Source organism: Amblyraja radiata, chromosome 11 (genome assembly GCF_010909765.2).
Source record: "Amblyraja radiata isolate CabotCenter1 chromosome 11, sAmbRad1.1.pri, whole genome shotgun sequence".
NCBI classification, from domain to species: domain Eukaryota; kingdom Metazoa; phylum Chordata; class Chondrichthyes; order Rajiformes; family Rajidae; genus Amblyraja; species Amblyraja radiata.
In genome coordinates this window covers 54,567,039-54,592,709 of record NC_045966.1, presented here as the reverse complement: position 1 = coordinate 54,592,709, position 25,671 = coordinate 54,567,039, and the positions used below count along the sequence as shown (strand labels likewise).

General features: G+C 43.5%; 1 protein-coding gene across 3 annotated transcripts in view; it reads right to left on the bottom strand.

The window, feature by feature from the left end:
- The window catches only part of LOC116978653 (dihydropyrimidinase-related protein 3-like), a 210,669-nt gene that overhangs the window by 113,542 nt on the left and 71,456 nt on the right, over window positions 1–25,671 (bottom strand). For all 3 annotated transcript variants that reach the window (XM_033029944.1, XM_033029945.1, XM_033029946.1), the window contains exons 2-3: window positions 11,584–11,672; window positions 4,958–5,142 (exon numbers count right to left, since the gene is read on the bottom strand). In XM_033029944.1, the coding sequence (XP_032885835.1) occupies window positions 4,958–5,142; window positions 11,584–11,672 (274 nt within the window). The remainder of the gene's footprint in view (window positions 1–4,957; window positions 5,143–11,583; window positions 11,673–25,671) is intronic.

The following is a 25,671-nucleotide window of genomic DNA, read 5'->3' as shown; positions in this document are numbered from 1 at the left end:
ATGTTGTGGTGGATGTTTGTGTTACAGTTTTATTGTGGTTGTGTGTTCTTTATTATTGTATCGCTGCAGACAACCCAAATTTCCACCAGCCTGGCTGTGTGGCAATAAATTATATCTAATTTAATCTAATCTAATCTATCTTTCCTTCCTCACCCCATTCTCCTGCCTTCTCCCCATAACCCTTGACACCCTTATCATAATATAATAACCTTAATCATAATAAAGTTCAGGACCAATCAAGCCAGGAAAGTGAGTAGAGCAAGTCAGAGACCGAATGGAAGGCCAATAAGGAGAACTTGCATTCATAGAGGGAATTTTACAATCTCAGTTTATCCAAAGCTCTTCACAGTCAATTATATTGGCTTGAAGTGCAGTCAATACTGTTTTGCAGACAAATACAGTGGCCAATTTTCTGATTAGGACACTAGAACATCAATAAAATACACAGCCACATTATTTATCTTTGTGGTAAATACATATAATAATAGCAGAACTGTCTAGATCACTTCAAGTAATATCAAGGGATGTTTTACCAGCTGAGAAAGCTGAACTCAGTTTATTGACTCTTCTACAGTGCCATTCATATGTCCTTTGACCAGTGGGTATTTAAGACAGGATTTTCACCCAGGACTAGGTTAGGCAAAGGGAGAGTGATAATTATTAACTGTCCTGAAAATGTTTAAAAATCTCAATGGCAGTGACAGCTTTTAAATTCATTCCCATCACTGCCACCCCTTGCTCCCGTAAAATACCTAACCATCAGAAAATGTTGCAAGTATCGATTTCCTTGGTTGGACCAGCAATGTGAATAAGTAGTTCCTCCCTGTGCGTCACTTCAATCCATAAAGTTGAGGGCCAGAATTAGAAATCAACTGAAACATATGCACAAAGGAATGGACACAATGCATATGGACTAGGATTTGGACATTTTGTCCCCTCACATTGAAGAAGGGTTCCAACTCAAAACGTCACGCACCCATGTACTCCCGAGATGCTGCTTGACTTGTTGGGCTACTCCAGAACTGTGTCAACCTTGTATTAAGTTCACAGCTGATCTCATTGTAAGCTGCTCTTCTCATTTCATCTGGCCACAGTGACCCTTTACTCTTGCTTAATAGGAACCCATTTACCTCTGGCATAAAAAAAAAATTCTGAGTGAGACTCTGCTTTCACCGCAAAGGTCAATGATCTGGATCCTGCAAATTATTTATCCAATTGCTTCAGCTCAGAGCACCACCATTTCCATCTACAGTCTTCGTCAGGCGATGGAAGTTAAACAACCATGGTTAAAAGGTGACAATATAATTAGCTAATTGGCTCATTGACCCATTTCAGATGGAGATTGATTGCTTGTGGAACAACCACCAACTAGCAGCTCCATGTGGCATTTACTTATCCAAGGGCCAGGACGCTATGACACTATACACGTTTCCAAATGTCCTCACTAGATATGGTTAACCACTCTCCACCACTGGGCTCCTCATGGAGTCCACTTAGTGAGCATCAACCTCCTACATCTATGCTGCAGAATCGGTCACCAATTCTGGCACCAATTTTGATTCAATGAAGGTGGCACATCATTAATTTCAATGAAAAAGAGAGAGGCAAGCTGTAGGTGACTTTATTTTTATGTAAGGAAATTATAAAAAAATACAAAATGTAGATTTAAGTAAGAACTGCAGATGCTGGAAAAATTGAAGGTAGACAATAAAAAGCTGGAGAAACTCAGCGGGTGAGTCAGCATCTGTGGAGCGAAGGAAAAATTGAAGGTAGACAAAAAAAAGCTGGAGAAACTCAGCGGGAGAGTCAGCATCTGTGGAGGGGTCTCAACGGAGCCTATTCCTTTGCTCCATAGATGCGAACTCCATATCATATATCTATATATCTACATATCTACATATCGTTTGAAAATGTTGACAGCTTGCCAAGTCAGAGTACAGCTTGGTCAGCTGTCAACAGAAAATTGAATTTGTGGATGGTATTTGCATTGACCCCGTGCCTCAAGGTAATTTATATATATTTTGAAATGATTATGAAAACCATCATCTACCAGATTTGATTTAATGCAACAGAGCAGGTGACTGTTCAATGATCTGCCGTGGGTATGCATGAACTTGTTGCTCAGCATCAAGCCAGGCTTCATTTTGCCAGGAAATTCTGGGTCACCACTTCATTCACCAGATGCAATTCAAATAGAGAACCAGCCATGTATTTTGCAAAAGCCTATGCAATTTCCCTCTTTGTACACTAAATACCACACAAGCTAAATATTTCAGTATTGCCAAAGAACTCCATAAAAGTTGCATTGCCCGAGACCCGGGTTCGATCCCGACTATGGGTGCTGTCTGTACGGAGTTTGTACGTGCTCCCCGTGACCCAAGTGGGTTTTCTCACAAATTGTCCCTAGTGTGTGTGTGTGTAGGGTAGTGCAAGTGTATGGGGCGGTCACTACTCGACACAGACTCGGTGGGCTGAAGGGCCCGTTTCCACGCAGTATCTCTAAACTCAACCAAAATCTAAATGTGTTAGTTGGTGCATAAAATGCAACATAACTATGCACTTAATTACTTTTCATAAGGTTGAGATCATCTCAAAGTGCTTCCCAGCCAATGAATTACTTCATCAAGAGTTATCATTGCATAGTGTAGAATGTGTAGACACTAAATGCTGGAGTAGCTCAGCGGGACAGGCAGCATCTCTGGATAGAAGGAATGGGTGATGTTTCGGGTCGAGACCCTTCTTCAAAATAGGTTGTTGTTTGTCTGGATTGTTGCGGTACTCTGACAGGCCTGTTCCATTCTGTGAAACTAGGAACCCTAGGATAATCTGGTTATTGTGTTATCTTACGTACCCATGTTTCTGCCTGGCTCATCTCTCTCTACGACGCCCGATAGAAATAATGCCTCAATGTCAGGTTTAATCCCAGATTACGTCTAACATCCTCACTGGATTCATTAGCATTGGAATAGGAGAGTGTGGTTAGAAAACAGAAACTTCCTCCTAATGAACAATTTGACATATTTTACCAAAACCCCTTCCTCCACACAAGGGTGGAAGAAAACTCAATTCACTACAGACAGGACAACTCATGATCAGGACATTACCTTGTTCTTGACTAAGTGGCTTGTTTGTACTGCCATTCCTTCGTATCTTGCTTGGCAATTAAAGAATCTTAAATTATACATCCTCCTCCTCTGTTCTCTGGATTAAATTCAACTGTTAGAAACTTGTTTGAATATCAAAAGGCTGTATTTAAATGTAGACCCTTTTGACAAAGGCACCAGTCTTGCCTGTTGAAAAAGCATGTTCAAAACCTCTGTGCAAGGAACCAGCCTCCCTGATCCTTCAAAGCTCCTGTTGAGCAATTCATTTGGGAAATCCTCCAAAACATTTTTACAATGGAAGGGAGTCTCTTTTTCAACCTATAGCTAAATGTGCACACATTGTAATGCCCTGCCACAGTAGGGTTCATATTTCACACCATTTACAAATGAGCTGTTAACAAGCAAAGGCTCCGCTCATACTGCCAATCCACTTCTGGAGCTGCTGCTGATTTGGAGATGTGCTTACATTGTAAGCACTGAATCGGTGGCGAATCACAATCACCAACACCAGGTCTTTCCTACAATCAGCTTCTAAAGTACCAAGAGTGCTTTGTATCTGAAACCATGAAACAAAACCACCTTACAGAGTGCAGTCTGTGTCCCCAAGGAGATGCCCGTGGCTGTAATTTCATTCCTGGGCGGTAGCACATTGCTGTCCTTTGCCTTGGTCTCCACATTATTTCCAATTGAACGATTGTAATGCACTAAGACAGCTACCAAGTACCTTGCATTCTCACAGATGATGAGCGTTTGAAGGCACTGGGCATGTACTCGCTGGAGTTCAGAAGAATGAGGGGGGACCTCATTGAAATGTACCAAATAGCAAAAGGGGGAAAGTCTAGGACTAGAGGTCATAGCCTCAGAATTAAAGGACACTCCTTTGGGAAGGAAATGGGGAGGTTCGACCCGAAACATCGCCCATTCCTTCTCTCAAGCTCTCTAGAGGTGTTTCCTGTCCCGCTGAGTTACTCCAGCATTTTGTGTCGATCTTCAGTTTAAACCAGCATCCTTCCTACACAATAATTTATCTATCTTTTACATTTGTGTTGTTTGAATCTATGCACCAGTAATGCTGCTGCAACATATTCATCATACCTATACCTCACCATCCTTGTGCATACGGCATAAATCCAACTTGACTCGACTACTCTCTTTACCCTTTACTCTAATATTGTTTGTACTTCAAATACTTGGAATAAGTAAAGGGATATGGGGGAAAAAGCAGGAACAGGGTGCTGATTCTGGAAGATCAGAGTCTGCATCTCCATTCAATATAAGGGCCGAATGGCCTACTCCTGCACCTATTTTCTATGTTTCTAATTTAGGTTCCTAACCTAATTTATTTCCTTTGTTGTAAAGCCAACGAGACAGATGCCCCTGACTGGAGTAGCTACTATACTGCACACCATACAACAGTGGATGGAGGCAGACATGAGCCTTGCACACTGAGATTCCCAGTCATCATAGTTAACGCTTGAGCTGTAATCATTTAGGCAAGAGTGCAAAGAGGAGGAATTCAATTCTACTCAATTCCAAACTTGGAGCCTACCTATTAACATGAAACATCAGGAAAGGTTAGCGTCGAATATTTAATTTGACAGATCCATTGTAAAGAGACATGAATCTAAAATGGTGGCGGAATGCTGCAGATTTAAAACGTGACAGAGAAGCAAACGAAAACAGGCACACATGAAAACACTTCCTCCATACATTATGTGTTTTGTTGAAGTATGTTTTTTCAAGTTCCTTTTGTTGCATCGAATAGGTAGCACTGGAAAAATAAATTGCTTTAAGCAAAAGGCAGCTTAAATGGATGTTGTTTTAAATATGAATGAGGCGGCTGCTCGACTTACTTATCATCGTGGTTCCACCAGCCAGGGCGGCCTTTGTTCCCTGAACAAAATCATCCACAGTGGTGGTCCCTTTGTACGGCATCTGGAAGTGGGTGTGTACGTCAATCCCTCCAGGGATTAACATCATGCCATTTGCCTCGATGATCTTCACACCTCCAGGGACAATCAGATTGTCACCTATTTGCCTGAAGTGGGGGAGACAAAGATACAAGCTCAATTTAATTTTTCTTTCAAATAAATATATTTTTTAAAACACCGAAATGGATCCAGAAAAAACACTCCTGCATTAATCATGCATGTTATCGAGATTAACTGTGGTAAATCTCAGAAGGACCATGCAGCATCATAATAAGTCACAAGAAACATTTATATCCTTCCATTTCTCTAACACAAACCGACAGCATAATTACAAAGCTTTTTAAAAAAAAGTTGAATTGAAATGAAAGATACAGCTTGGCAACAGGCCCTTCGACCCACTGAGTCCAAGCTGGCCATCGACCACTTGGCCATCGCCTACACTAGCTCGATGTTATCCCACTTTCTCATCCACCCCCTACACATTAGAAGCAAATAACAATCAACCTACAAAACCACACATCTTCAGGATGCGGGAAGAAACCTCTTATATATATAACACACACACACACACATATACAAACAAACGCATATCACATATATATATATACACATACATATACAAGAAGAGAGGCAGATGCCTGGAATACTTCCAGACACGGTGGTAGTAGCAGATACAATAGTAGCATTTAAGATGCTTTTAGATAGGCACATGGATAAGCAGGGAATGGAGAGATATGGATCTTTTGCAGGCAGAGGAGATTAGTTTAACTTGGCATTATGTTCAGAACAGAGCTTGTGGGATGAAGGGCCTGTTTTCCTATACTGTTCTATGTGCTAATAGTAGCTGAACTCTCTCCCATCTAAACCCAAGAGATGTACTGATAAGTATCAGCTAATTGTGCTAGACTGCAAAGGTCTAAGGCATTCAGGGGTTGTGCATCTCAGTTTCATATCAAACAAGGGACCGGTGAACTGAACAATCAATAGAACACCTGTTCAAAACACTATCCTATTACTTTGTACAAGTCGTCAGTCCTGCAAGGCCAACCACCACTTGTAACCGGAGAGCTTTTCCTACAGACCTGCAACACCGAGTCCCACCTGGAGCAACCGCTCTCAACAGTTCACCTTATTTGCCTCGGACAAAAACATTTGAAAAGAATGTTGCTCATGAATTGTAAAAATGAATGACGGTTATACACTAGATTATACAACCAGAGAGCAGTGCTGAACTACTACCTACCTCATTGGTGACCCTGGACTATCATTGATCTGACTTTGCTGGCTTTATCTTGCACTAAACGTTATTCCCTTACCATGTATCTGTACACTGTAAATGGCTCAATTGCAATTATGTAATGTCCTTCCACTGACTGGACGGGGTCAAGGAAAGAGCGTTCACGTCGCGGCCCTGTTTCAACCAATCTTTCCACCACCACGCACAAGAAGCACAAGAAGCGCAAGACAGACACCATTGTGCAGATGTCGAGAAATGTGTTCAGCTCTGGCTGAACAACTTCTAATCTTGTGTGTGGACTCGATAAGAAGAAGATTGACTGGACAGCATCCAACAAAAGCTTTTCACTGTACCTCAGTACACGTGACAATAAACTAAACTGTAAAAACAGCTAGAAAGATTCAGACTGTGCTGCACGGTGGCATAGCGGTAGAAATACTGCCTTAAAGTGCCAGAGACCCGGGTTTGATCCTGACTACGATCCGACTGCTTGTCTGTATGGAGTTTGTGCGTTTTCTCCGTGACCTGTCTCCGGGATCTCCGGTTTCCTCCCACACTCCAAAGCTGTACAGTTTTGTAGGTTAATTGACTCAAGGGCCTGTCCCACTTGGCCGTCATTTACGCGTCACGACGCACACGTCATGACATGCAAGTGATGTGCGCATGGTGCGCATTACGCGCGCATGGTGCATGATGACATAGGCAGTGACGCGCGGCCACGCGCAGCGTCGCAGGATTTTGTGATGTACAAAATATTCACGCGCCATCTGCGTGACGCGCAAATGACGGCTAAGTGGGACAGGTCCTTTACTCTAATATGTAAAATTGTCCTTAGTGTGCGTAGGGTATGGTACAGACTCGGTGGGCTGAAGGGCCTGTTTCCACACTGTATCTCCAAAACTAAAACACTAAACCGTTTACAAAAAAAGTTGTGTGGTTAGTTTGTGGGAGGAAACAGATTCGCTACAAACCACAACTTGCATTGGACCTAGAACAGTATTGTACAGCACGGGAACAGGCCATTCAGATCACAATGTCTGTGTTGAACATACTGCCAAGTTAAGGGCCTGTCCCACGAGCATGCTACTGCATGCGGCAAGCACGACCTAACGTGGTCGCTTGAGCCGTACAGCCTCGCGGGGCCGGTCCCACTTCGATCACCGGAGCCGTATGGAGTTGTGCGGAGATGGTCCCGACATCGCGCGGGGCTCCGAAAAACTGACAGTGTTCAAAAATTCAGCGCGGCAATGGCCTGCCGGCCCACAGCCGCCTCGACGGGCATACGCAGCGTCTCGACGCCGGACGCAGCGTCTTGATGCCGTACGTCACGCTCGAACTTCCCGCAGACTTCGCTCGATCTTCACGTCACTCACTCGACCTCCGCGTGGCCCCCGGTTTGGTCACGCTCTCCGCATGCAGTCGCACGCTGGTGGGACCGGCCCTGTACGGGGATCACTCGACCCCCGCGCGACCCCCGCTTCCGGTTTGGTCGCGCTTGCCGCATGCAGTCGCATGCTGGTGGGACCGGCCCTGTATGGGGATCACTCGACCTCCGCGCGACCCCAGCTTCCGGTTTGGTCGTGCTTGCCGCATGCAGTCGCATGCTCGTAGGACAGGCCCTTTAGTAATCTCCTCTGCTGCACTCAACCGCATATCTCCATTCGCCATATATCCATGCGTCTATCTAAAAGCCTCTTCAGGGGAACTTTCATATCTGCTTACACCACCACCTCGCCAGCGCACCCACCACACTGTGGGGAAAAAAACTAGACCTCAGTCCCTTTTTAAACTTTCCTTCTCCGACCTTAAAGTTCGATGACATTACCAGTGACATGCATAGGCAAGATCTGTCAGAGGGCCAGCAGCAGACTGCCTCCATCCTTCCATTCACACAGCTACAGCACAGTGTAAAGGACAAATATTATAGTCAAACACAGATAAAGCACGGAAACAGGCCCTTACACCCTCCCAGTCATGTGCCCACCATCCACTTACACTTGAATCTCATTATCCCACATTAATTCCATTAACTACCCATATTCCCATCAATTTGTTACTGACAGACACAAGAAATTGCAGATGTTAGTTTACAAGAAAAATTACAACCCAACAGTATGAACATTAAATTTTCCAATTTCAGTTAACTAACCAACAAGAAATCTCTCCCCTTCCCGTGGTCCCTTCAACCTATATCCTTTCCTCTGGCTTCACATTTGTGCTTCTTCTCTCAGTGTCCTTCAATTTCTTGACATCTTCCCATCTCTGGCTATCCATCTGCCAAACATAACCCCCCTCACCTACATCCACTTATCAATTACCAGGCTTCAGTCTGCCTCCCACATTTCCTCCAGCTTTCTACCCCCTTCTATGATTGGAGTCCGAGGGTGACATGATAAAGATAGATGATATCATGAGGGGCGCACACACACACACACACAATAAGAATAATAATAATAATAATACATTTTATTTATGGGCGCCTTTCAAGAGTCTCAAGGACACCTTACAAAAATTGAGCATGTATAGGAAAAACATGTAAGGGGAATGAAATAAATAGTAGAGACATGACTAGTACACAAAGTAAAGACAGAATTCAATACAAAACATAGCATGAGGCAATTAATGCACAGATGAAAAGGGACGGGGACATGGGGCTAAGGATAGGCAGAGGTGAAGAGATGGGTCTTGAGGCGGGACTGGAAGATGGGGAGGGACACGGAATTGCGGATCAGTTGGGGGAGGGAGTTCCAGAGCCTGGGAGCTGCCCTGGAGAAGGCTCTGTCCCCAAAACTGCGGAGGTTGCACTTGTGGATGGAGAGGAGACCGGCTGATGTGGATCTGAGGGACCGTGAGGGTTGGTAGGGGGAGAGGAGGTCAATGAGATATGTGGGGGCCAGATGGTGGAGGGCTTTGTAGGTGAGGACCAGGATTTTGTAGGTGATCCAGTGGGAGATGGGAAGCCAGTGAAGTTTTTTTGAGGACTGGAGTGATGTGATGCCAGGATTTGGTGTGGGTGATGAGTCGGGCGGCTGCGTTCTGGACCAGTTGGAGTCGGTTGATGTAGGTGGAGCTGATGCCAAGGAGAAGTGAGTTGCAATAGTCCAGTCGGGAGGAGATGAAGGCATGGATGAGTCTTTCAGCAGCAGGCGGAGTGAGAGAGGGTCTGAGAATGGCCACAGTCTTCTCCCTTGGGTAGAAGAGCTTAAAACTAGAGTGCATGAGTTTAATGCAATAGAGGAAGGAACCCAAGAGTTTGCCACACGGAGCATGGCGGAAATATGAAGCTAGTGGTAGAGACAAGTACAAATATACACATTTAAAGTACACTTGGACAGCTACATGGATAGGAAAGGTTTGGAGGCATATGGGCCAGAGGCAAGCAAGAGAGGCCAACTTGGTAGGCAGCTTCATCAGCATGGGCAAGTTGGACCAAAAGACCCATTCCTGTGTGTGGTAGAATCTGTGGGGACTTAGAGTGGTCAAAGAATCCGGTGAATCTCAGGTCTTTGGGAAGTGGGATCAAATCAGACCACCCAGAGGAAACCCACACAATAACAAGGAGAGAATGCAAACTTCAAGCAAACAGCACCCAAGCTCAGAAATGAAACTGGTTCCCTGTCACTGAGAGGCAACATCTCTACTGGCTGTGCTGCTGTGCCTTTATTTCAAGGCTCGTTATTTGGTAGGGTGGAGACTTGATGCCCCAAATGGTCTCAGCCCTGAGAACAAGGACATTCAGCCATCATCCTGCCTGCAGCAGGCAGTTTTTCACTCCTTTGTTCCTAACCTGCTCTAAAACATGAGGCTGGGCTCAGTTCACCTCAAGCACCCTCCAGTCCTCTTGTGCAAACCTCTCTACCATTCCTTTTCCTCCGATTGAAGGCAAAACTGGACGTGGCACAATAACGGTCAATGGCCAGTTTACTTGCTAAAAGGAATTATGAGTCACCAGTGCCATCAGCTCACAGTGAACGATGGGCCAAGATACACAACCCAGACTTGGAAATGGTACAGGAGCTCCAAATAAGGTCCGGGCAGACTGCGATACTGAAGGCCGATAGCATCTTCATAGTGTTGGCAATTCGGAACTCAAAATGACCTAATGGACAGGGAATTTAATCCTCAGTTCAAACTCCGAACTGAAGAAAATCCTTTTAATCCCATGGGTTTTACAATTAGAATGTCCACTTCAAAAGTATAAATAATAGCAAGGTAGCAGACTAAAGATATCAATGACATCAATATCCTAAGTTCCAACAATACAAAAAACATGTTATAAAGCATAGAACGCTACACCACTGCAACTTCGGTCCACAATGTCTATGCCAAACATGATATCAAATTAAACTAATCTTGTTCGCCCACAGCAATCCATATCCCTCCATTCCCTGTACATCCATGTGCCTATCCAAAACCCTCCCAAATGCTACTTTAGAATCTGCCTACAGCACCACCCTTGACAACTCATTCCAGGCACTCACTATCTGCAGATGCAAATTGCCCCACACATCTTTAAACTTTACCCCACTCACCTTAAAACTTTATCCACCCAGAGGGAAAAGATTCTGACCGTCTACCCGCTTTAAGCCTTTCAATTTCATATAATTCTATCAGGCTCCGACACTCCAGAAATAACAATTCAAGTTTGTCCAACCTTTCATTATACCTAATATGCTCCAATCCAGAAAGCACCTGGTAGATCTTTTTACACACTCTCCGAAGCCTCCACATCCATCCTGCAAAGGGGTAACTAGAACTGCCCTCCATACTCCAAATGCAGCCTCACCAAAGTCCAACAAAGCTGCAACATGACTTAATGACTCTTATACTCAATGGCCCGATCAATGAAGGCAAGCACAGCAGATGCCTTCTTTACCACTATCTACATGCGTTGCCACTTTCTAGGTGCTACGAGCTTGGACCCCAAGACCACTCTGTACAACGATGCTGTTCAGGGTCTTACCATTAGCTGTACCCTTACATTCGACCTCCCAAAATGCAACACCTCCCACTTGCTCAGATTAAACCCTGACTGCCATTTCTCTGGCCATTCCTGTAGCTGATCTATATTCCACTGTATACTTCGACATCTTGATACAACTTGCTGGGTTACATCACTAATGATCAATACCCAACCTCCCTGAAAAAGAGGATATTTCCCCTAATTTTTATCAAATCAATATTCTCAAGTTGGGTGGGTTCTGAACATAATTACACTAGTTGTTACAGAATGGTACTGCTCACCCTGGCTCATCCCTCACCAGAATACAAAATTGGGGGAGGGGGGGGGGGTTGGGAAAGTTGCACCTACTTGATGAGGCCATCTTCCATGTAAAGGTCAGCATAGAAGGACTGGTCATCGTTGACGATCCGGCTTCCTTTGATCAGCAGTCGGTCACTCTGCAGATCAGAAACACATGAGTTATTTCCAGCTCAAAGTCAGAGTTATACAGCACATTCGGCCAAACTCACACTTGCCGACCGAGATGCCGACATACATACTTCCATTTACCCTTGTTTGACCCATATGCTTCTAAACATTTCATATCCATATACACCTGCTCAAATGTCTTTTAAACATTATTATTGCACCAGGATCCACAGTCCCTGTTTGGCCAAAAGGGACATTCAACTCTCCTTGAAAGGAGCAGCACAAAAACCTGGGATTTTCAGCCATTCAGGAAGCTCCTGTATTCTCCAGGGACTGTTCACAACTGCCTGGGCAATATTGCAACAACCCAACCTAGAATCGAGTCTTGAATATTTGTTCTATTCGTTTTGTTTCGTGTATCTTCACGTTAGCAATAACATTCATTATGTGGGAAGTATTTCCCGCAGTCAAAGTCAATTCAAAGCTTCAAAAAAAAAAACAACAAAAAAAAACACTCGGGTCAATGTATCGGAAATATTGTACCTGCTTCTCACCATCTTTCTTCTCTGCACTCTCCAGATGTAATCCAAATTTGGGCAAGGAAGGTTTTAGCACAAATTTGGCCACATCTGTGGTGATAATTGAAATTTTTGACATACACCCCATCTCTACACTTTTTTACCCGAAGCCTGTTCCTACATCATTGCACAGATTGGATTTTTTTCTGCAAAACTATTATGCTACAATGCTGATGAACTATATGCTGCATTCTGGTATTTTCCCCTTTGCTCAACCTATTTTACTTGTGTTAGGCTTGAATTTATCTGATCTGACAAAAATCTTTACCTGTATCTCAGTACACGTGACAATAATAAACTAATACAAAGGTATAACATGGCTGCGTGTGCAATAAAAATGGGAAAAATGCACAGCAAACCTCCACTTTATCAACAGGCCTCATCTAGCCCCGTGATTTACATGCTAGGAAAGGGAAAAAAATCAGCTTATGTTGAAAGGAAAGGAACTAGCAATACTTATTGCCCCCACAAGATATAATGATTATAATAAAATCTTTAGATTCCAGTTTTAGTTGTTAGCAGGTTATAGAGGGCCACTCTGATGTTTATATTAAACCAGTCACTTCAGCCTTGATTGATGTGCCAACTTCAAGGAGTCCTCTGGTCTAATGAGTCCAGTACGAGAACAGGATTTGCCCATAAAACACAGCATCAACCTCAATGGAAAATACAAGGCTAACAAACTGATGACAGCACTAAGCAACCATATACATCAGTGGTCTCTGCATGTGGCACAGAAGTAGAAGAGGCACATCAAAGTAACACATGGCATGGTCAACTTGTATGAAAGCATTTCCTTTTTAAAATCGAATGGAATGGCTTTGAGTGGAAGAGAACATCAAAGAGTTGCCTGATTAGGAACAGGATTTGGCTATTGAACTCCTCAAGCTTGCTCCGTCATTATTTCAGATCAGAGCAGAGCAAATGTTTGCTGCACTAGTTAGCCCCCCTCAGACACAAGAACTGCAGATGAATGTCAGAAATCGTTCAACCTCTCCAGAAAAGATCGACTCTGCTGTGGCAAGGCCCCATGGGTTGCTCGCTCAGTCTTTTTAATCAAGATGGCAAGTGTGATTGAGCTGTTTGATAATGAAAAGGAATGGAGAATGAACTTCAATCCAGTCTGGCCAAGGCACACAACCCTGCAAAAGCTACCAGGCATCAGCAACTTTCTTCACTCACTCAACAGTGAGTCTCCAGGAGGTGGAACAAACTCACGGCTTCCCCGCCAACTCACCCAATGGGCTGATCTTCAATTGCAATCCAAATGCATCAGCCATGTCATCCTGGTCAACGTTAGCTTGTTTAGCCAATGGACCGACATTTACCCTCCTGGGTACAACCATAAATGCAGATTATATATATCACGAGGAACACAAACAAGAATAGACTTAATGCCTCAAACATGCTTCATTATTCAATTAGATAACTTATTTTGGTCACTTAACCTTTAATAGCCAAACCCAAACAAATCTTCAATCAACCGCTCTGCAGCCAACATAGCACTGAGGCAAAGAGATACAGGTCTCCACTCTTCCTTGCATGGAGGTGCTTCCTGGAAGTCCACTTTCAATTATTTTTTAGATTACGCATCCTGTCCTGGGCCCCTCAGTGACAGGCGTTGTTCTCCGTTTCCCTTTTGAATCCTTTAATCATCCCAAAAACCTCCAGTGGACCACTCATTACGTTTCAAGACTGCCAGCAACATTAGCCTAATACTGCAGTTTGTTCTCATTTCATCCTCCAACCCATCGAGCACCATCAAGCCTTCAAATGAACAGACTGCAAGGAATGCCCAGGTGCCTTGCAGGGGTGAAGTGGCATCATTCAAAGTGGTTGTAAAGGACCACTAGCATCTCCAACAGGAAGAGTCTAAACTAGGAGTCTTGGCATTACCTGTGCCAAGAGTGGGAGTCACAAGCATACAGAACTAACATCTAAACTCCGCAAGCTTTTGAAACTTCTGAATAATCAAGTGCAGAACACACATGGTTGAAGTCGCCTGAAACACAGGCAATTCTCGAGAGAATATAAAATGGCATAGATGATAAACTTGCCTTCAGTATAATTTCTCTCCGATTGCTTCAGTTTCCTCTCATCCTAAAAACGTGTGGTTGACAATGGCGGCACAGTGGCGTAGCGGAAGAGCTACTGCCTTACAGCGTCAGAGACCCGGGTTCGATTGTGATTACGGGTGCTTATCTGTACGGAGTTTGTACGTTCTCCCCATGACCTGTGTGGGTTCTCTCAGAGATCTTCGGGGTTGCTCCCACACTCCAAGGCGTGCAGGTTTGTAGGTTAATTGGCCTGGTATATATGTAAAATTGTCCCTAGTATGTGTGGGATAGTGTTATGTGCAGGGATCGCTGGTGGGCGCAGACTCAGTGGGTCGCAGGCCCTCTATCTCTAAACTAAGACATTACTTAGTCATTGCAAACTGCTGCTTGTATGCTGCAGAGAAGTAGAACTGGTTTTACTTAATCGTGGATGTGGACTGGGTGGGCCGAAGGGCCCGTTTCCATTCGGTATATCTGAGACTGACAAGTTGGGTGCTCGCCAAAGTTTGTTCTGCCACACTCTTATCTAATTTACTATATCACACTTTTGTTTTCAAGCATCAGAAGCCATGCACTGGGAGGATAATATCGGAATGCACACAGGGAGTCATTCGCTCAGTGACATCATGTCTAAAAACAGCCACACTCACTACTACAGAAGCTGCTTTGAATTAGGATTGCCTGGGATGGAAATACGAAGGAAAAATAAAGTGCCATGGTAGTTTAGCACTCCAGAATCATCGTTCTGGGAGGCAGCTTCTTACAATGGATGCTGTGTTTGTGCTGCCAAGTTGCAATATCCAGTCCTCTATTTGACAGGAGCTATTCTAGTTAACAGTTGATTAATTTGGGCCAGGGAATGCAAGAGAATGCACGAGCATGTTTGCATCAACATTTGGTGATCATTAAAGGGTAAAAGCTCAGATTCCCCTTTGTTCCTTCCCCAAATACTTGCACTAAAAAGAAGCAGGCCAGCCAAGAGACCTGCTAATAATTTGAACAGACAGCCATACAAATCCAAAATCTTCCATAAAGACAAGACACTAACAGCAAAAAAAATAAAAAACATTGTTCTTTCCTATTAGCTGTACAAATACTAATAGGTGGCCTTTACTCATCGCACAGACTTGACTATTGCTGCATAATGCTAGATATTAAAAACAATGTATTTCCTATTCATGATACAGAAGACTCCTTTGACAGGAAAAACATTCAGTACGAATGTAAAGAGCCATTCGAGGCACAATGCACCATGAATGAATTGGCCACAAAACCCCATGACAACGGTGTGGAAATGCAGAGTTGTAAACCATTCAATAAGGTTCCTGTAGGTACACAAAAATGCTGGAGAAACTCAGCGGGTGCAGCAGCATCTATGGAGCGAAGGAAATAGGCGACGTTTCGGGCCTAAACCCTTCTTCAGACCGTTCCTGTAGTATTGGTCATTAAAAATATTTCAAGATCTTCTCATTCTTAATTAGGCAAAGGTTATAAAGTTGGTGTTAGAAGAAAGACAATTGCAAGATCTGTCTGGGCTAGCAGCACAGCCTGTGTGCAATGGGGCACACCAAATGCTGCAGACTCTTCAGAAGCATAGGAGTTATGCGTCGACAAGCAGAATGGCAAGTATCGGCAACAGATGAAGCTTTGTGCCATTTTAAAAATATCATGCTTCTGGAGATGCTGCAATGGCCATTGATTAGCTCATACAGATGGGGGTCTATAGACTGGATGTCTCTCACTGCAGCTTAATTGAGTTAATTAGAAGCGAGGTACACCTGCGCACAATGAATAGCAGATCCTGTTCCTTCACTCCCCTCCCCCACAAACACAGATTCACAACACATTCATTGCTGCAAAACATGGGCAGCAAGCTTCACAATCAGTGTGATGCATAGCCTCAGCAATAATAATGCCCTGTCCTGTACCTCATTTTTTTTTTTTTAAGTTGAGGCAATTTTAAGGAACATTACAATACAAAGGGAGGTTGTTGGACTTATAACCAACAATCTGTATCATTTGTGTAGGGAGGAACTACAGATGCTGGTTTAAACCGAAGATAAGACAAAATGCTGGAGTAACTCAGCAGGACAGGCAGTATCTCTGGAGAGAAGGAATGGGTGACGTCTCGGGTCGAGAACCTAGAGTCTGAAGGAGGATCTGGACCCGAAACATCACCCATTCCTTCTCTCCAGAGATGCTGCCTGTCTCGCTGAGTTACTCCAGCATTTTGTGTTTATAATCCGTATCATTTTCCCGACTACAAAGTAATAGGTAGGAAGGAACTGCAGATGCTGGTTTAAACTGAAAATAGACCCAAAAAGCTGGAGTAACTCAGCGGCTTTGACAGCATCACTGGAGAAAAGGAATAGGTGATGTTTCGGGGTCGATGCCCTTCTTCAGTCGAAGTAATAGGATTTGCAACTGGAAATTGTTAGGATTTTGGAAATGACGACAATAGAACAACATCTGCTCAATCTGCTCGTTGTTAATTATCACAGTTATCTCACAATAATTAATCTAGAAATTAATGAGGGAATGAATCCCCGTGTAGATTTTCCCTCGCCATACCATACTGTTGACTTGACATCCAGCTCCTTACATTTATTTATTTCTTCTTTATAACTAAATCCTTCCTCAGCATTATTCCTCCCCATCTCAGTTTTACGATGTTGGGATCTTACTTGGCAACCAGTTGAAGCTGTGGAATTCCTTTGCCAAAGCTCTCCCACTTGAAGATCAAGCTTTTATCACAACCTTTGGCTTGGAGTCAAGGTCTATTTGCTTTTTCTCCTTCTGATGTTTTGTATTGAATAAGGGTCTGAAGAAGGGTCTCGACCCAAAACATCACCCATTCCTTCTCTCCAGAGATGCTGCTTGACCTGCTGAGTTACTCCAGCATTTTGTGTCTGGTCAAATGCGTTGTGCTGCTACATGTTATGTGGCCAAGACAATGAACAGATACCTCTCTCAATGTGGTGATCGTCCCCAACAAGACAAGCACACGATGGTGTGGATGGAATGTTGACCTTGGACCTTCCCAACCAGAGGCTGAAGCAACCTCTCATGTTCTCATTACTTTGAGAAGTTGCCATCTGTTTCTGAACTCCTCAGCCAGGGGAAATATCAAAGAGAGTTTTGTACAACATTTAATTTTAAAAAAGGAATTTAAATTATGCAGCACTTTGTAGAAGATCAAAGTACTCTACAGATAAGTACTTCTGAGTTGCAGATGTTGGTGTAAATACAAGCCAATCTGCACAAAGCAAGCTCCCACTAATAACTGCAAAGTGATGATAATCCAGAGTAAATAGTGGAATGAATATTGGCAAGAATGACCTTGCTCTTCAAAATGGTGCTATATTAAGAGAACAGACAGCACCTGATCAAGAATACTTCCCACACTACATTGCTGGAACTGGGATTTTATGCTCATTCTAATTCAGAGCTCCTGGTTTATTGTTTAGAACTTGGTGCAGCATCATGTCCACATAAGTCACACCCATTACTACTGTCCAAATGTATAAAGACCCTTCCATTCTATCCCCTTATTTCCCAGCTGCTGTTTGTTGGAGGATCAAAGAATCCCAAACAATACGTTAACAAAGGGGAGCCAGTGAAGTGAAAATTGGGTTAAAATCAGTGATGTAATCAGGGACTACACAAGAGCTGACAAGGCTGCTGCAAGCCTGATTGACCATTGAGATGTCAGTGCAGTGAGCAAGATGGGGATGCTGGACACGTGGCTAGGAATTGCAGCTGTATGTTCTATTGTCTTCTCTTCCTTCCAAAGCAAAGGCCACTTCCTGCTCGCCATGTGTTCCAGGCATCAAGATGTACTTGAATCAGGGAAGATCAGGTTTTTGTCTCTGTGGGCCACGTTAGTAGGTGGCACACATATAAAATCAAACGACTTTTAGTTTAGCTTAGTTTAAGAGATACAGCACGGAAACATGCCGTTCGGCCCACTGAGTCGACACCGATCAGCAATCCCAGCACATTTAACACTATCCTACACACCCGAGGGACAATTTGACACTTATACCAAGCTAATTAAGCTACAAACCTGCACGTCTTTGGAGTACGAGAGGAAACCGATGATCTCGGAGAAAACCCACTCAGTCGCTGGAGGAACATAGAAACTCCATACACACAGCACCCATAATTGGTATTAAAACCAGGTCTCTGGTGCTGCAAGCACTATAAGGCAACAATTCTACTGCAGCGCTGCCGTGCCGCCCTTTAATTTCCATCCATATCAGGTTGTCATTAACAAATTTTGGTCCAGGTAGGATTTAATCAAAAAGCCCTTTCCATACATCCAGGCATTAAAATATTCAAACATAGCAAACCAGCAAATAAAATAAAAATGCAAGTTAGACTTTGAGGCTTGTTGCTCAGACCACGGGTTAGGCAGACATACATCACATCATAAACATTCTTCCATTAAAAGCAGTATTTCGCCACTTAACCACAGGCACATGATCCAACCCACCCATACACAGTAACAATTTGTTTTAGAAGAGGAACAGACGCATACAAAAAAAAAAGAATGAATTACAGAAAGAAGTCGTGTCTCCAACATGAATGGGCAGCACATCCAAATGAGAGAAATCCAATGTAATATTGGAAGGGAAGTCACTGCCGAATTTATATCCCACACAAGACAACATATTTCTGAAGAAGAGAAGCAGCCTGGCAGATGGCCGTTTGGATTTCCATGAATTGAAAGGTTTTGTAAATTAAACTGGAAAAAATGATGCAAATAAAATAATGAAAGACCTGTATTGAGTCAGGCAATTTATTCAGCAACTTTGGAAGTCTCAATTAGATGATCGTTACTGAACCAATTAAGTCCTTATGCATCCCTGTTTCACATGCTGAAAATACTAAACTTTGTGACAATCATAACCAGCCTAAAGCAATCAGTTTTTCTTCAGTCTTACCTTATGGAAATTTGTCGTCCAGGCCAATTTTTTTCCTATAGTACGCAAAATAAACCCAGACGCCAAATATTTACAGTTCGTGTAGTAATCTCAACATTGCTGGAGAGTCGAGCAACACCACTCGAAGTTCAGCAAACCACTCAAATCTTTCATTGTGCCATTAAAGTCGTGAGTACAGAACAAGCAGACATGCACACAATGCTAAAAAGCAAACTGCTGGAGGAACTCAGCAGGTCAGGCAGCATCTGCAGAGGGAAAGGGATGTGTGAAGTTTTGGGTTGAAACTCTGCATCAGGACCTTGACCCAAAATGTTGACCATTCCGTTCCCGAAGTAGATGCTGCCTGACCCGCTAAGTTCCTCCGGCAGTTTGTTTTTTGCTCCAGATTCAAGAAACTACAGTCTCTACGAGTCCAGTAGCAGGGCAAACTTAACAGTCTTCCTTTCTCACATTTATCCAGTAACAGTTTAGGTCAATTTTTCCTCCTTTAAATATTTGCCTAATCTTCCACATTAAAGTCCAAGTCCAAAGTGGCAGTGCTGGCTTGAAGTGCTAAATGGTCTCCTCCTGCACCTATTTCCTATAAGGTCCATATATTCACCATAAACCAGCTGCTATTGCCAGTGTTTCTGTGGGAGATACAGGGTAATGGTGTAAAACATGTAATTAAACCAAACTCACTTATATCCCAGGTTACAGACAGATTGAGCTGGCCACATTTCATCAGGACCCCTCACTCTCAATTTTCAGCTCAAACTTGGTGGAATCAACCTACCTCAGGCTAAGAGACAAAAAAAAAGTAACTGAAATTCTCATGTGCAGTTCTATTCCTATTGTACACAAATGGTTGTGTTACTCATTTTAGCCACTGCAACCGCCTTTCGATTCTATACAACATGGATCAGGTCAAAGAGACATCAATGCAAACATACAACACTAGATCATGGTTTCCATTCCCCACGATGCAACAAATACAACATGCAATGCAATTGCAAACCACAGCTCCAGCATGACCCCTAAAGTCTGAGAAGGGCCTCGACCCGAAAAATCACCCATTCCTTCTCTGCAGAGATGCTGCCGGCCCACCGAGTTATTCCAGCTTTTCATGTCTATCTATGGTTAGTCTGTGTTGGGTTAGGTACCTTAGAAGGGACAATAGAGATTTTACGAACGATAGAGATGCGCAATACAAAAACAGGCCCTTCAGCCCATTCAACCAATGCCGATCATCAACCAACCAACACTAATCCTACATTCTATTTTTATAATTCTCCCCGCAATATTTTCAATTAAGGAGTCAGGGGATATGGGGAGAAGGCAGGAACAGGATACTCATTGGGGATGATCAGCCATGATCACATTGAAAGGCGGTGCTGGCTCGAAGGGCAAAATGGCCTACTCCTGCACCAATTGTCTATAGTAACTCCCCCCCTCCATTCTATCACTCGCCTTCACACGAGGGGCAACGTACAGCGGCCAATTCATGTTTAAACCTACACGTTTGTGTGATATGGGAACGTAACTGCCCTCACTCCCTCAGCCAAAGTAAACCCATGCAGTCACAAGAAGTTGTTTCAAACCCAAAGCTGGAACTACCCGAGGTTAAGATTGAGACTAAGCCACTATGTTGCTCTAATTATTTCTGACACCCTCACCCCAAGCTTTCGACACATGGTAGGGTGTTAGGAGTTGGAGTTCTTAGGAGGTAAATTGATCAGAGGACAAAATTTAAACATCACCGTTGTTGTCCATTGCATGAGAAAAATGCAAGAGAAAAAAAAATCAGTACCAACATTTGGGATGTCCTTGTGAACTAGACTATATCGATCTAACCTAGTATAATGCCCAGAGTCCAGCCATCCATACGCACTGCCTTGACAGAGCAGCCAGCCATGGATCAGTATGTGGGCTCATGTGTACGTAAAGGGCAATTGCACTAGGTCCAGAATGTCAGCTGAGGACTCTTGAACCATAGCCACACACGAGTTGGCACTTGCAGGCAAGGACAAAGAACAGATGGGAGGAACTGGAAATACAACTAGACTGTAAGTCCTATGTTTGATTCATGATCTTCCATGTATTAGTCATCAAGCCTAAAAGCGACACCAGAGGAACAAGAATTGTCATGACACTGATTAGAATTAAACCAGGAGGATGTTGGCTACCCAGGAGCACCTGCTGGAGCACATCAATGCTAAAATCTATTCTGCTCGGAACAATCTACAGCCAGGCATTGTTTAAGGTATTTGATGAAAGTGCGGGTAGGTTCTCAGGTACAAAATGATGTCCATTACCCAAACATGGGCGCCTGCTTCAGAAGGGATGGAAGACAGGAAAAACAGTCATAGATATTTACCTGACAGGAGCATTATCCTATTTTTTCCTCCCAAACATAAAAAATGTCAAAGTGTTTAAGAGAAAGATTTAACTGTAATGCAGCCGCATACCCCAAATGAACAACAGATGAGTGCTAGCGAACGCAGACCGCCGATATAAAAAAAATCAAGAAACTTTTTGATAAGAGACAGAAATAACACCAAAGGTTAGCAACCACACTGCACAAAGTTAGGTCATGATGGTTGGAAATGTGCAAGGGAAAAGAGTGAAATGCTATTGGAAAAGCAGTGTGATTAAACGGGAGAGTGTGGCTGAGTGGATGAAACAGGCAGCAAGGTCTGCAGAATAATACAAAGGCAGAGAATGGAGGAAAATCAGATCCAAGTCATAAGCCAGGGAGGGCACACAGACTTGTGAATGAGAACTATGAATTTTCAGCAAAAATTACAATGATTTGAACCAGTCCTTGCTTGCTCTGAAGGATGTGCCAAAGGGCCACCTCCCACTTACGTTTGTACCCTTACTCCCTCAGCCATCTGACCCCATTCTAACCCTGCGCCCCTCCACATGTCTCCCACAGCCAATTGCATTGATCACATCGAGTAGCTGAATGGCTTTTAATTGACATTTAGTTCAGACCCAAGTGAGAGATAGATTCAGGCGAGGAGGGGTGATTGGCAAATGGGACAAGTGGGGAGAGAAGGGTGCAGATAGTAACCAATGCAGGGGTGAAGCAGACAAGGGTAAAGGGTGTAAATGGTGAAATCTGATAAGGAGGGAAGATAAGGAATGTAATGTAGAAACAGATGTAGAGTGGAAGAGGAGAGGGGGGAGAGAGAAGGATGATAGGTACCCAGAGGAGGGGTGAGAAGTGAGTGGATGGAGGGGAAAGGAATTGGGTGATGGAGAGATTCCATAGGATTGAAGAGTATGTTATTATGGTGGAGCAGGAAAGAGGGGAAAGGAAGTCTAGTTAAATGACTGCCAAATGCAGAGCAGAGTGATGCACTGCAGGGCTTAGCCACAAGAGGGAGTCCTCACGTTCAAATGACTTATTGGAAGCCTTCACTGCAAAGCCAGGCAGGCGTGTCCTTGCAGAGAGAGCTAAGTGCCTCCTCCAGTACTCCAATCCAGCAATGACTCGCATTTCCTCACCACACTCCACGGAACAGCCAAATCCTGTTTCAGTAAACTCACACGTTGAAGAGTCGTGATTTTTCACAAATCCTCTTTTGACTTTGACCCACTTATATTGTGCATATTTAACCATAGAGAAGTTTTTTAATATTGAGACCAAACAAGGCAAGATCATTAATCCCTTGCCAAGATTTTTTATTTTATTTTTTACAAACATGTTATATTGCTTTGTTATCCTACATATTAAAAGACAAATTATTAAAGTCAAACCTTTAGTTGCAGCTAGTTCCTACCATTGAGGTGGATTTCAACAGTAATTTAGGAGAGATATTTTGATGGTATTTCTTTGTGGAATTGGGTTCTGAATAAGTGCCCTTGTTAATCATATTCTTCTAATTTGTTGATCCATTCAACCACGTCAATTTATCTGCTATTGAAAGGACCATATCCAGGATGCTTCGGATGTAAAATATTATCAATTGCATGACCTAGTATGGTATTCCACAGTACAGCTCCTTTAACATATTATTTGCAAAACATATCAGTGACACCCAAGTGCAAAACTACACCCTATGAGTATCATTAGCAAAAGATCATGTGCAGGAAGGAACTGCAGATGCTGGTTTACACCGAAGAGAGACATGAAATGCTGGAGTAACTCAGTGGGACAGGCAGCATCTCTGGAGAGAATGAAGGGTGACATTTCAGATCTAGCAAAAGATCAACATCTTCCTCCCTGCCCCCCCCCACCCCACCTATCCTACTGATTATATAATACGAATATAATCAAGTTCTAGTTTAAATAATAATCGTCTCTGAAACATAGCCAGCATCACGTGGGAATTGCAGACCCTTCTTGCTCAAGATGAAATACAGGAATTCCAATCCACAAATGGCAATGCAGTTTCTGCTCCCACTATCCCAATTTTCACAGAAAAGGTAATATATTGCATATAGTTAATTGCAAATCCCATCAAAATTCCATAATACCAATAAAAAAAACATTAATACTATAGAAAACTGTCAACAAAATCCTCTAGTACATGATGCAGCATAATTTTCAATACTCAAGCAATAACAAAGTAATAGGTGGATATAGACATGGGTGGGTGATGAGCAGATGGGTGCAGTAAGTGACAAAGACTAGAGGTAAAAGGGTGCCAGATAAAGAGAGAAGGACAGTGAAATATTTAACCAGAGGGATGGATATGAGTGGGAGGGAACAGGGTGAGGAAGAAGAATAGAAAGATGGAACTTGGGGATGGGATGAGCATGGATGGGGAAGTCCTTCTCCCCCATATCTGCCACCACCAGTTTTATATTTCACACCTCTTCTTTCCTATCAGACACCCTTTTGTCTCCATTTCACCTCTGCCTTTTGTTACATATGGGCCTGTCCTACTTGGGTGTCACGCAGGTGGCGCGCGAGGATTTTAACCATCCCAAAATCCTGGGGCGCCGCTCGTAACTGCATACACCGCCACACGGCATGCGCGAATCATGCCCGCGTCACGACGTGCCAACCAATTTTTAGGATGTCGCGTAAATGACGCGCAAATTGCCCTTTACTCCACCCATTCACCAACCACCACCTGTGCACCCATCACAAGCTCAAGATTCCAGCATTTGCATTTTCTTGTCTCTCCAGTTTGCAGCCTTAATTCTCCCTTCTGTTCTTGCAAATAACAGATTTTTCTCCATTCTCCCTGTGCTAGTCATACCCGCCTCCATCACTGGGCTTCCAAAGACCTTTTCCATGTATTCGACATTTTATCAGCTGGAAAGTTTGAACAATTATTCCCAAATGTAATCAGAATGGCTACGGCAAGTGTGACTGATACAAAAGAACAATGAAAGTGAATGAACCTTCCCCATCAGACAGATACCCTGCTTCCACAGAGCATCTCGCATTGGGTGGAGGATAGAAAACAAGCACAATAGATCCTCAATAGTATAACTCAATAAGGATCTCCTGCATTGTTCACCTTTCTTTACCATTTCAATAAAACACCGAAATCAGTTTAGGTAAAATGGAATGATATCCAACAGGTCACCCTCTCCTTCTCAAGAATAATCAAAATAATCTGTCTATAAATATCACTTTTCTATGGAAGCTCTTTCATTTCCCTTCTCAATGCATCCCTACTGTAATTATATTTTCCTCCTATCATTTAGTGCAGGTCAGTCTACATGGAGACACAAGACTGCAGAAGCCGGCATCTGAACAAAAACTGCTGGAGCAACTCAGTTTCCATCAGACTAGGTAAGGGGGCGAGGAGACAGCTGGAAGAGAGAGAGAGAGAGAGATAGGGGTGGGGCAAAGCCTGGCAAGTGATAGGTGGATGCAGGTGATGGGTAGAGATAGTGATAAAGGCTGGTATTGAAAAGGAGACAAAAGAGTGTCAGGTAAGAAAAGAAAATTGTAAAGCCAAAGGAGGGATATAAGTGGAAGTTGGTTGGAGGAGGGGGATAAAAAGGGAAAGAAAGACTTGGGGATGGATGGGAGGTGAGCACGAGGATGGGAAAGGCTCAGGGTGATGGGATAAATGTGTGTGCACCAACAGGGAGGGGGAGGGGGATGGGAAGGCGAGTAAGGGGGCATTGCTTGAAATTGGAGAATTCAATGTTGATAGTGTTGGATTCTAGGCAACCCAAGCAGATTGCGGTGCTGTCTACATATTAGACCAGTTTCTCTTTAAAGGAGATATCAAAATAATTCAATTCTTCTATTCTTTCCAAACAACTTCCATGTTCTAACTGTCTCTCTATACACATAACTGGAAATCATTGCATGTGCTTCCACCACCCATCTAGATCACACATTCCAGATTATTGGGTGGCACTCAGAAGGAATGGGTAAAGCCACAGCCTCACCTCCAGCAACCTGGATGCAAACCTGACCTCAGGAGATGTCTATGGGGGAATGGGGGAGCACAGTCTTCGCATGACCCTACGGGTGTCCTCCAGGTACCT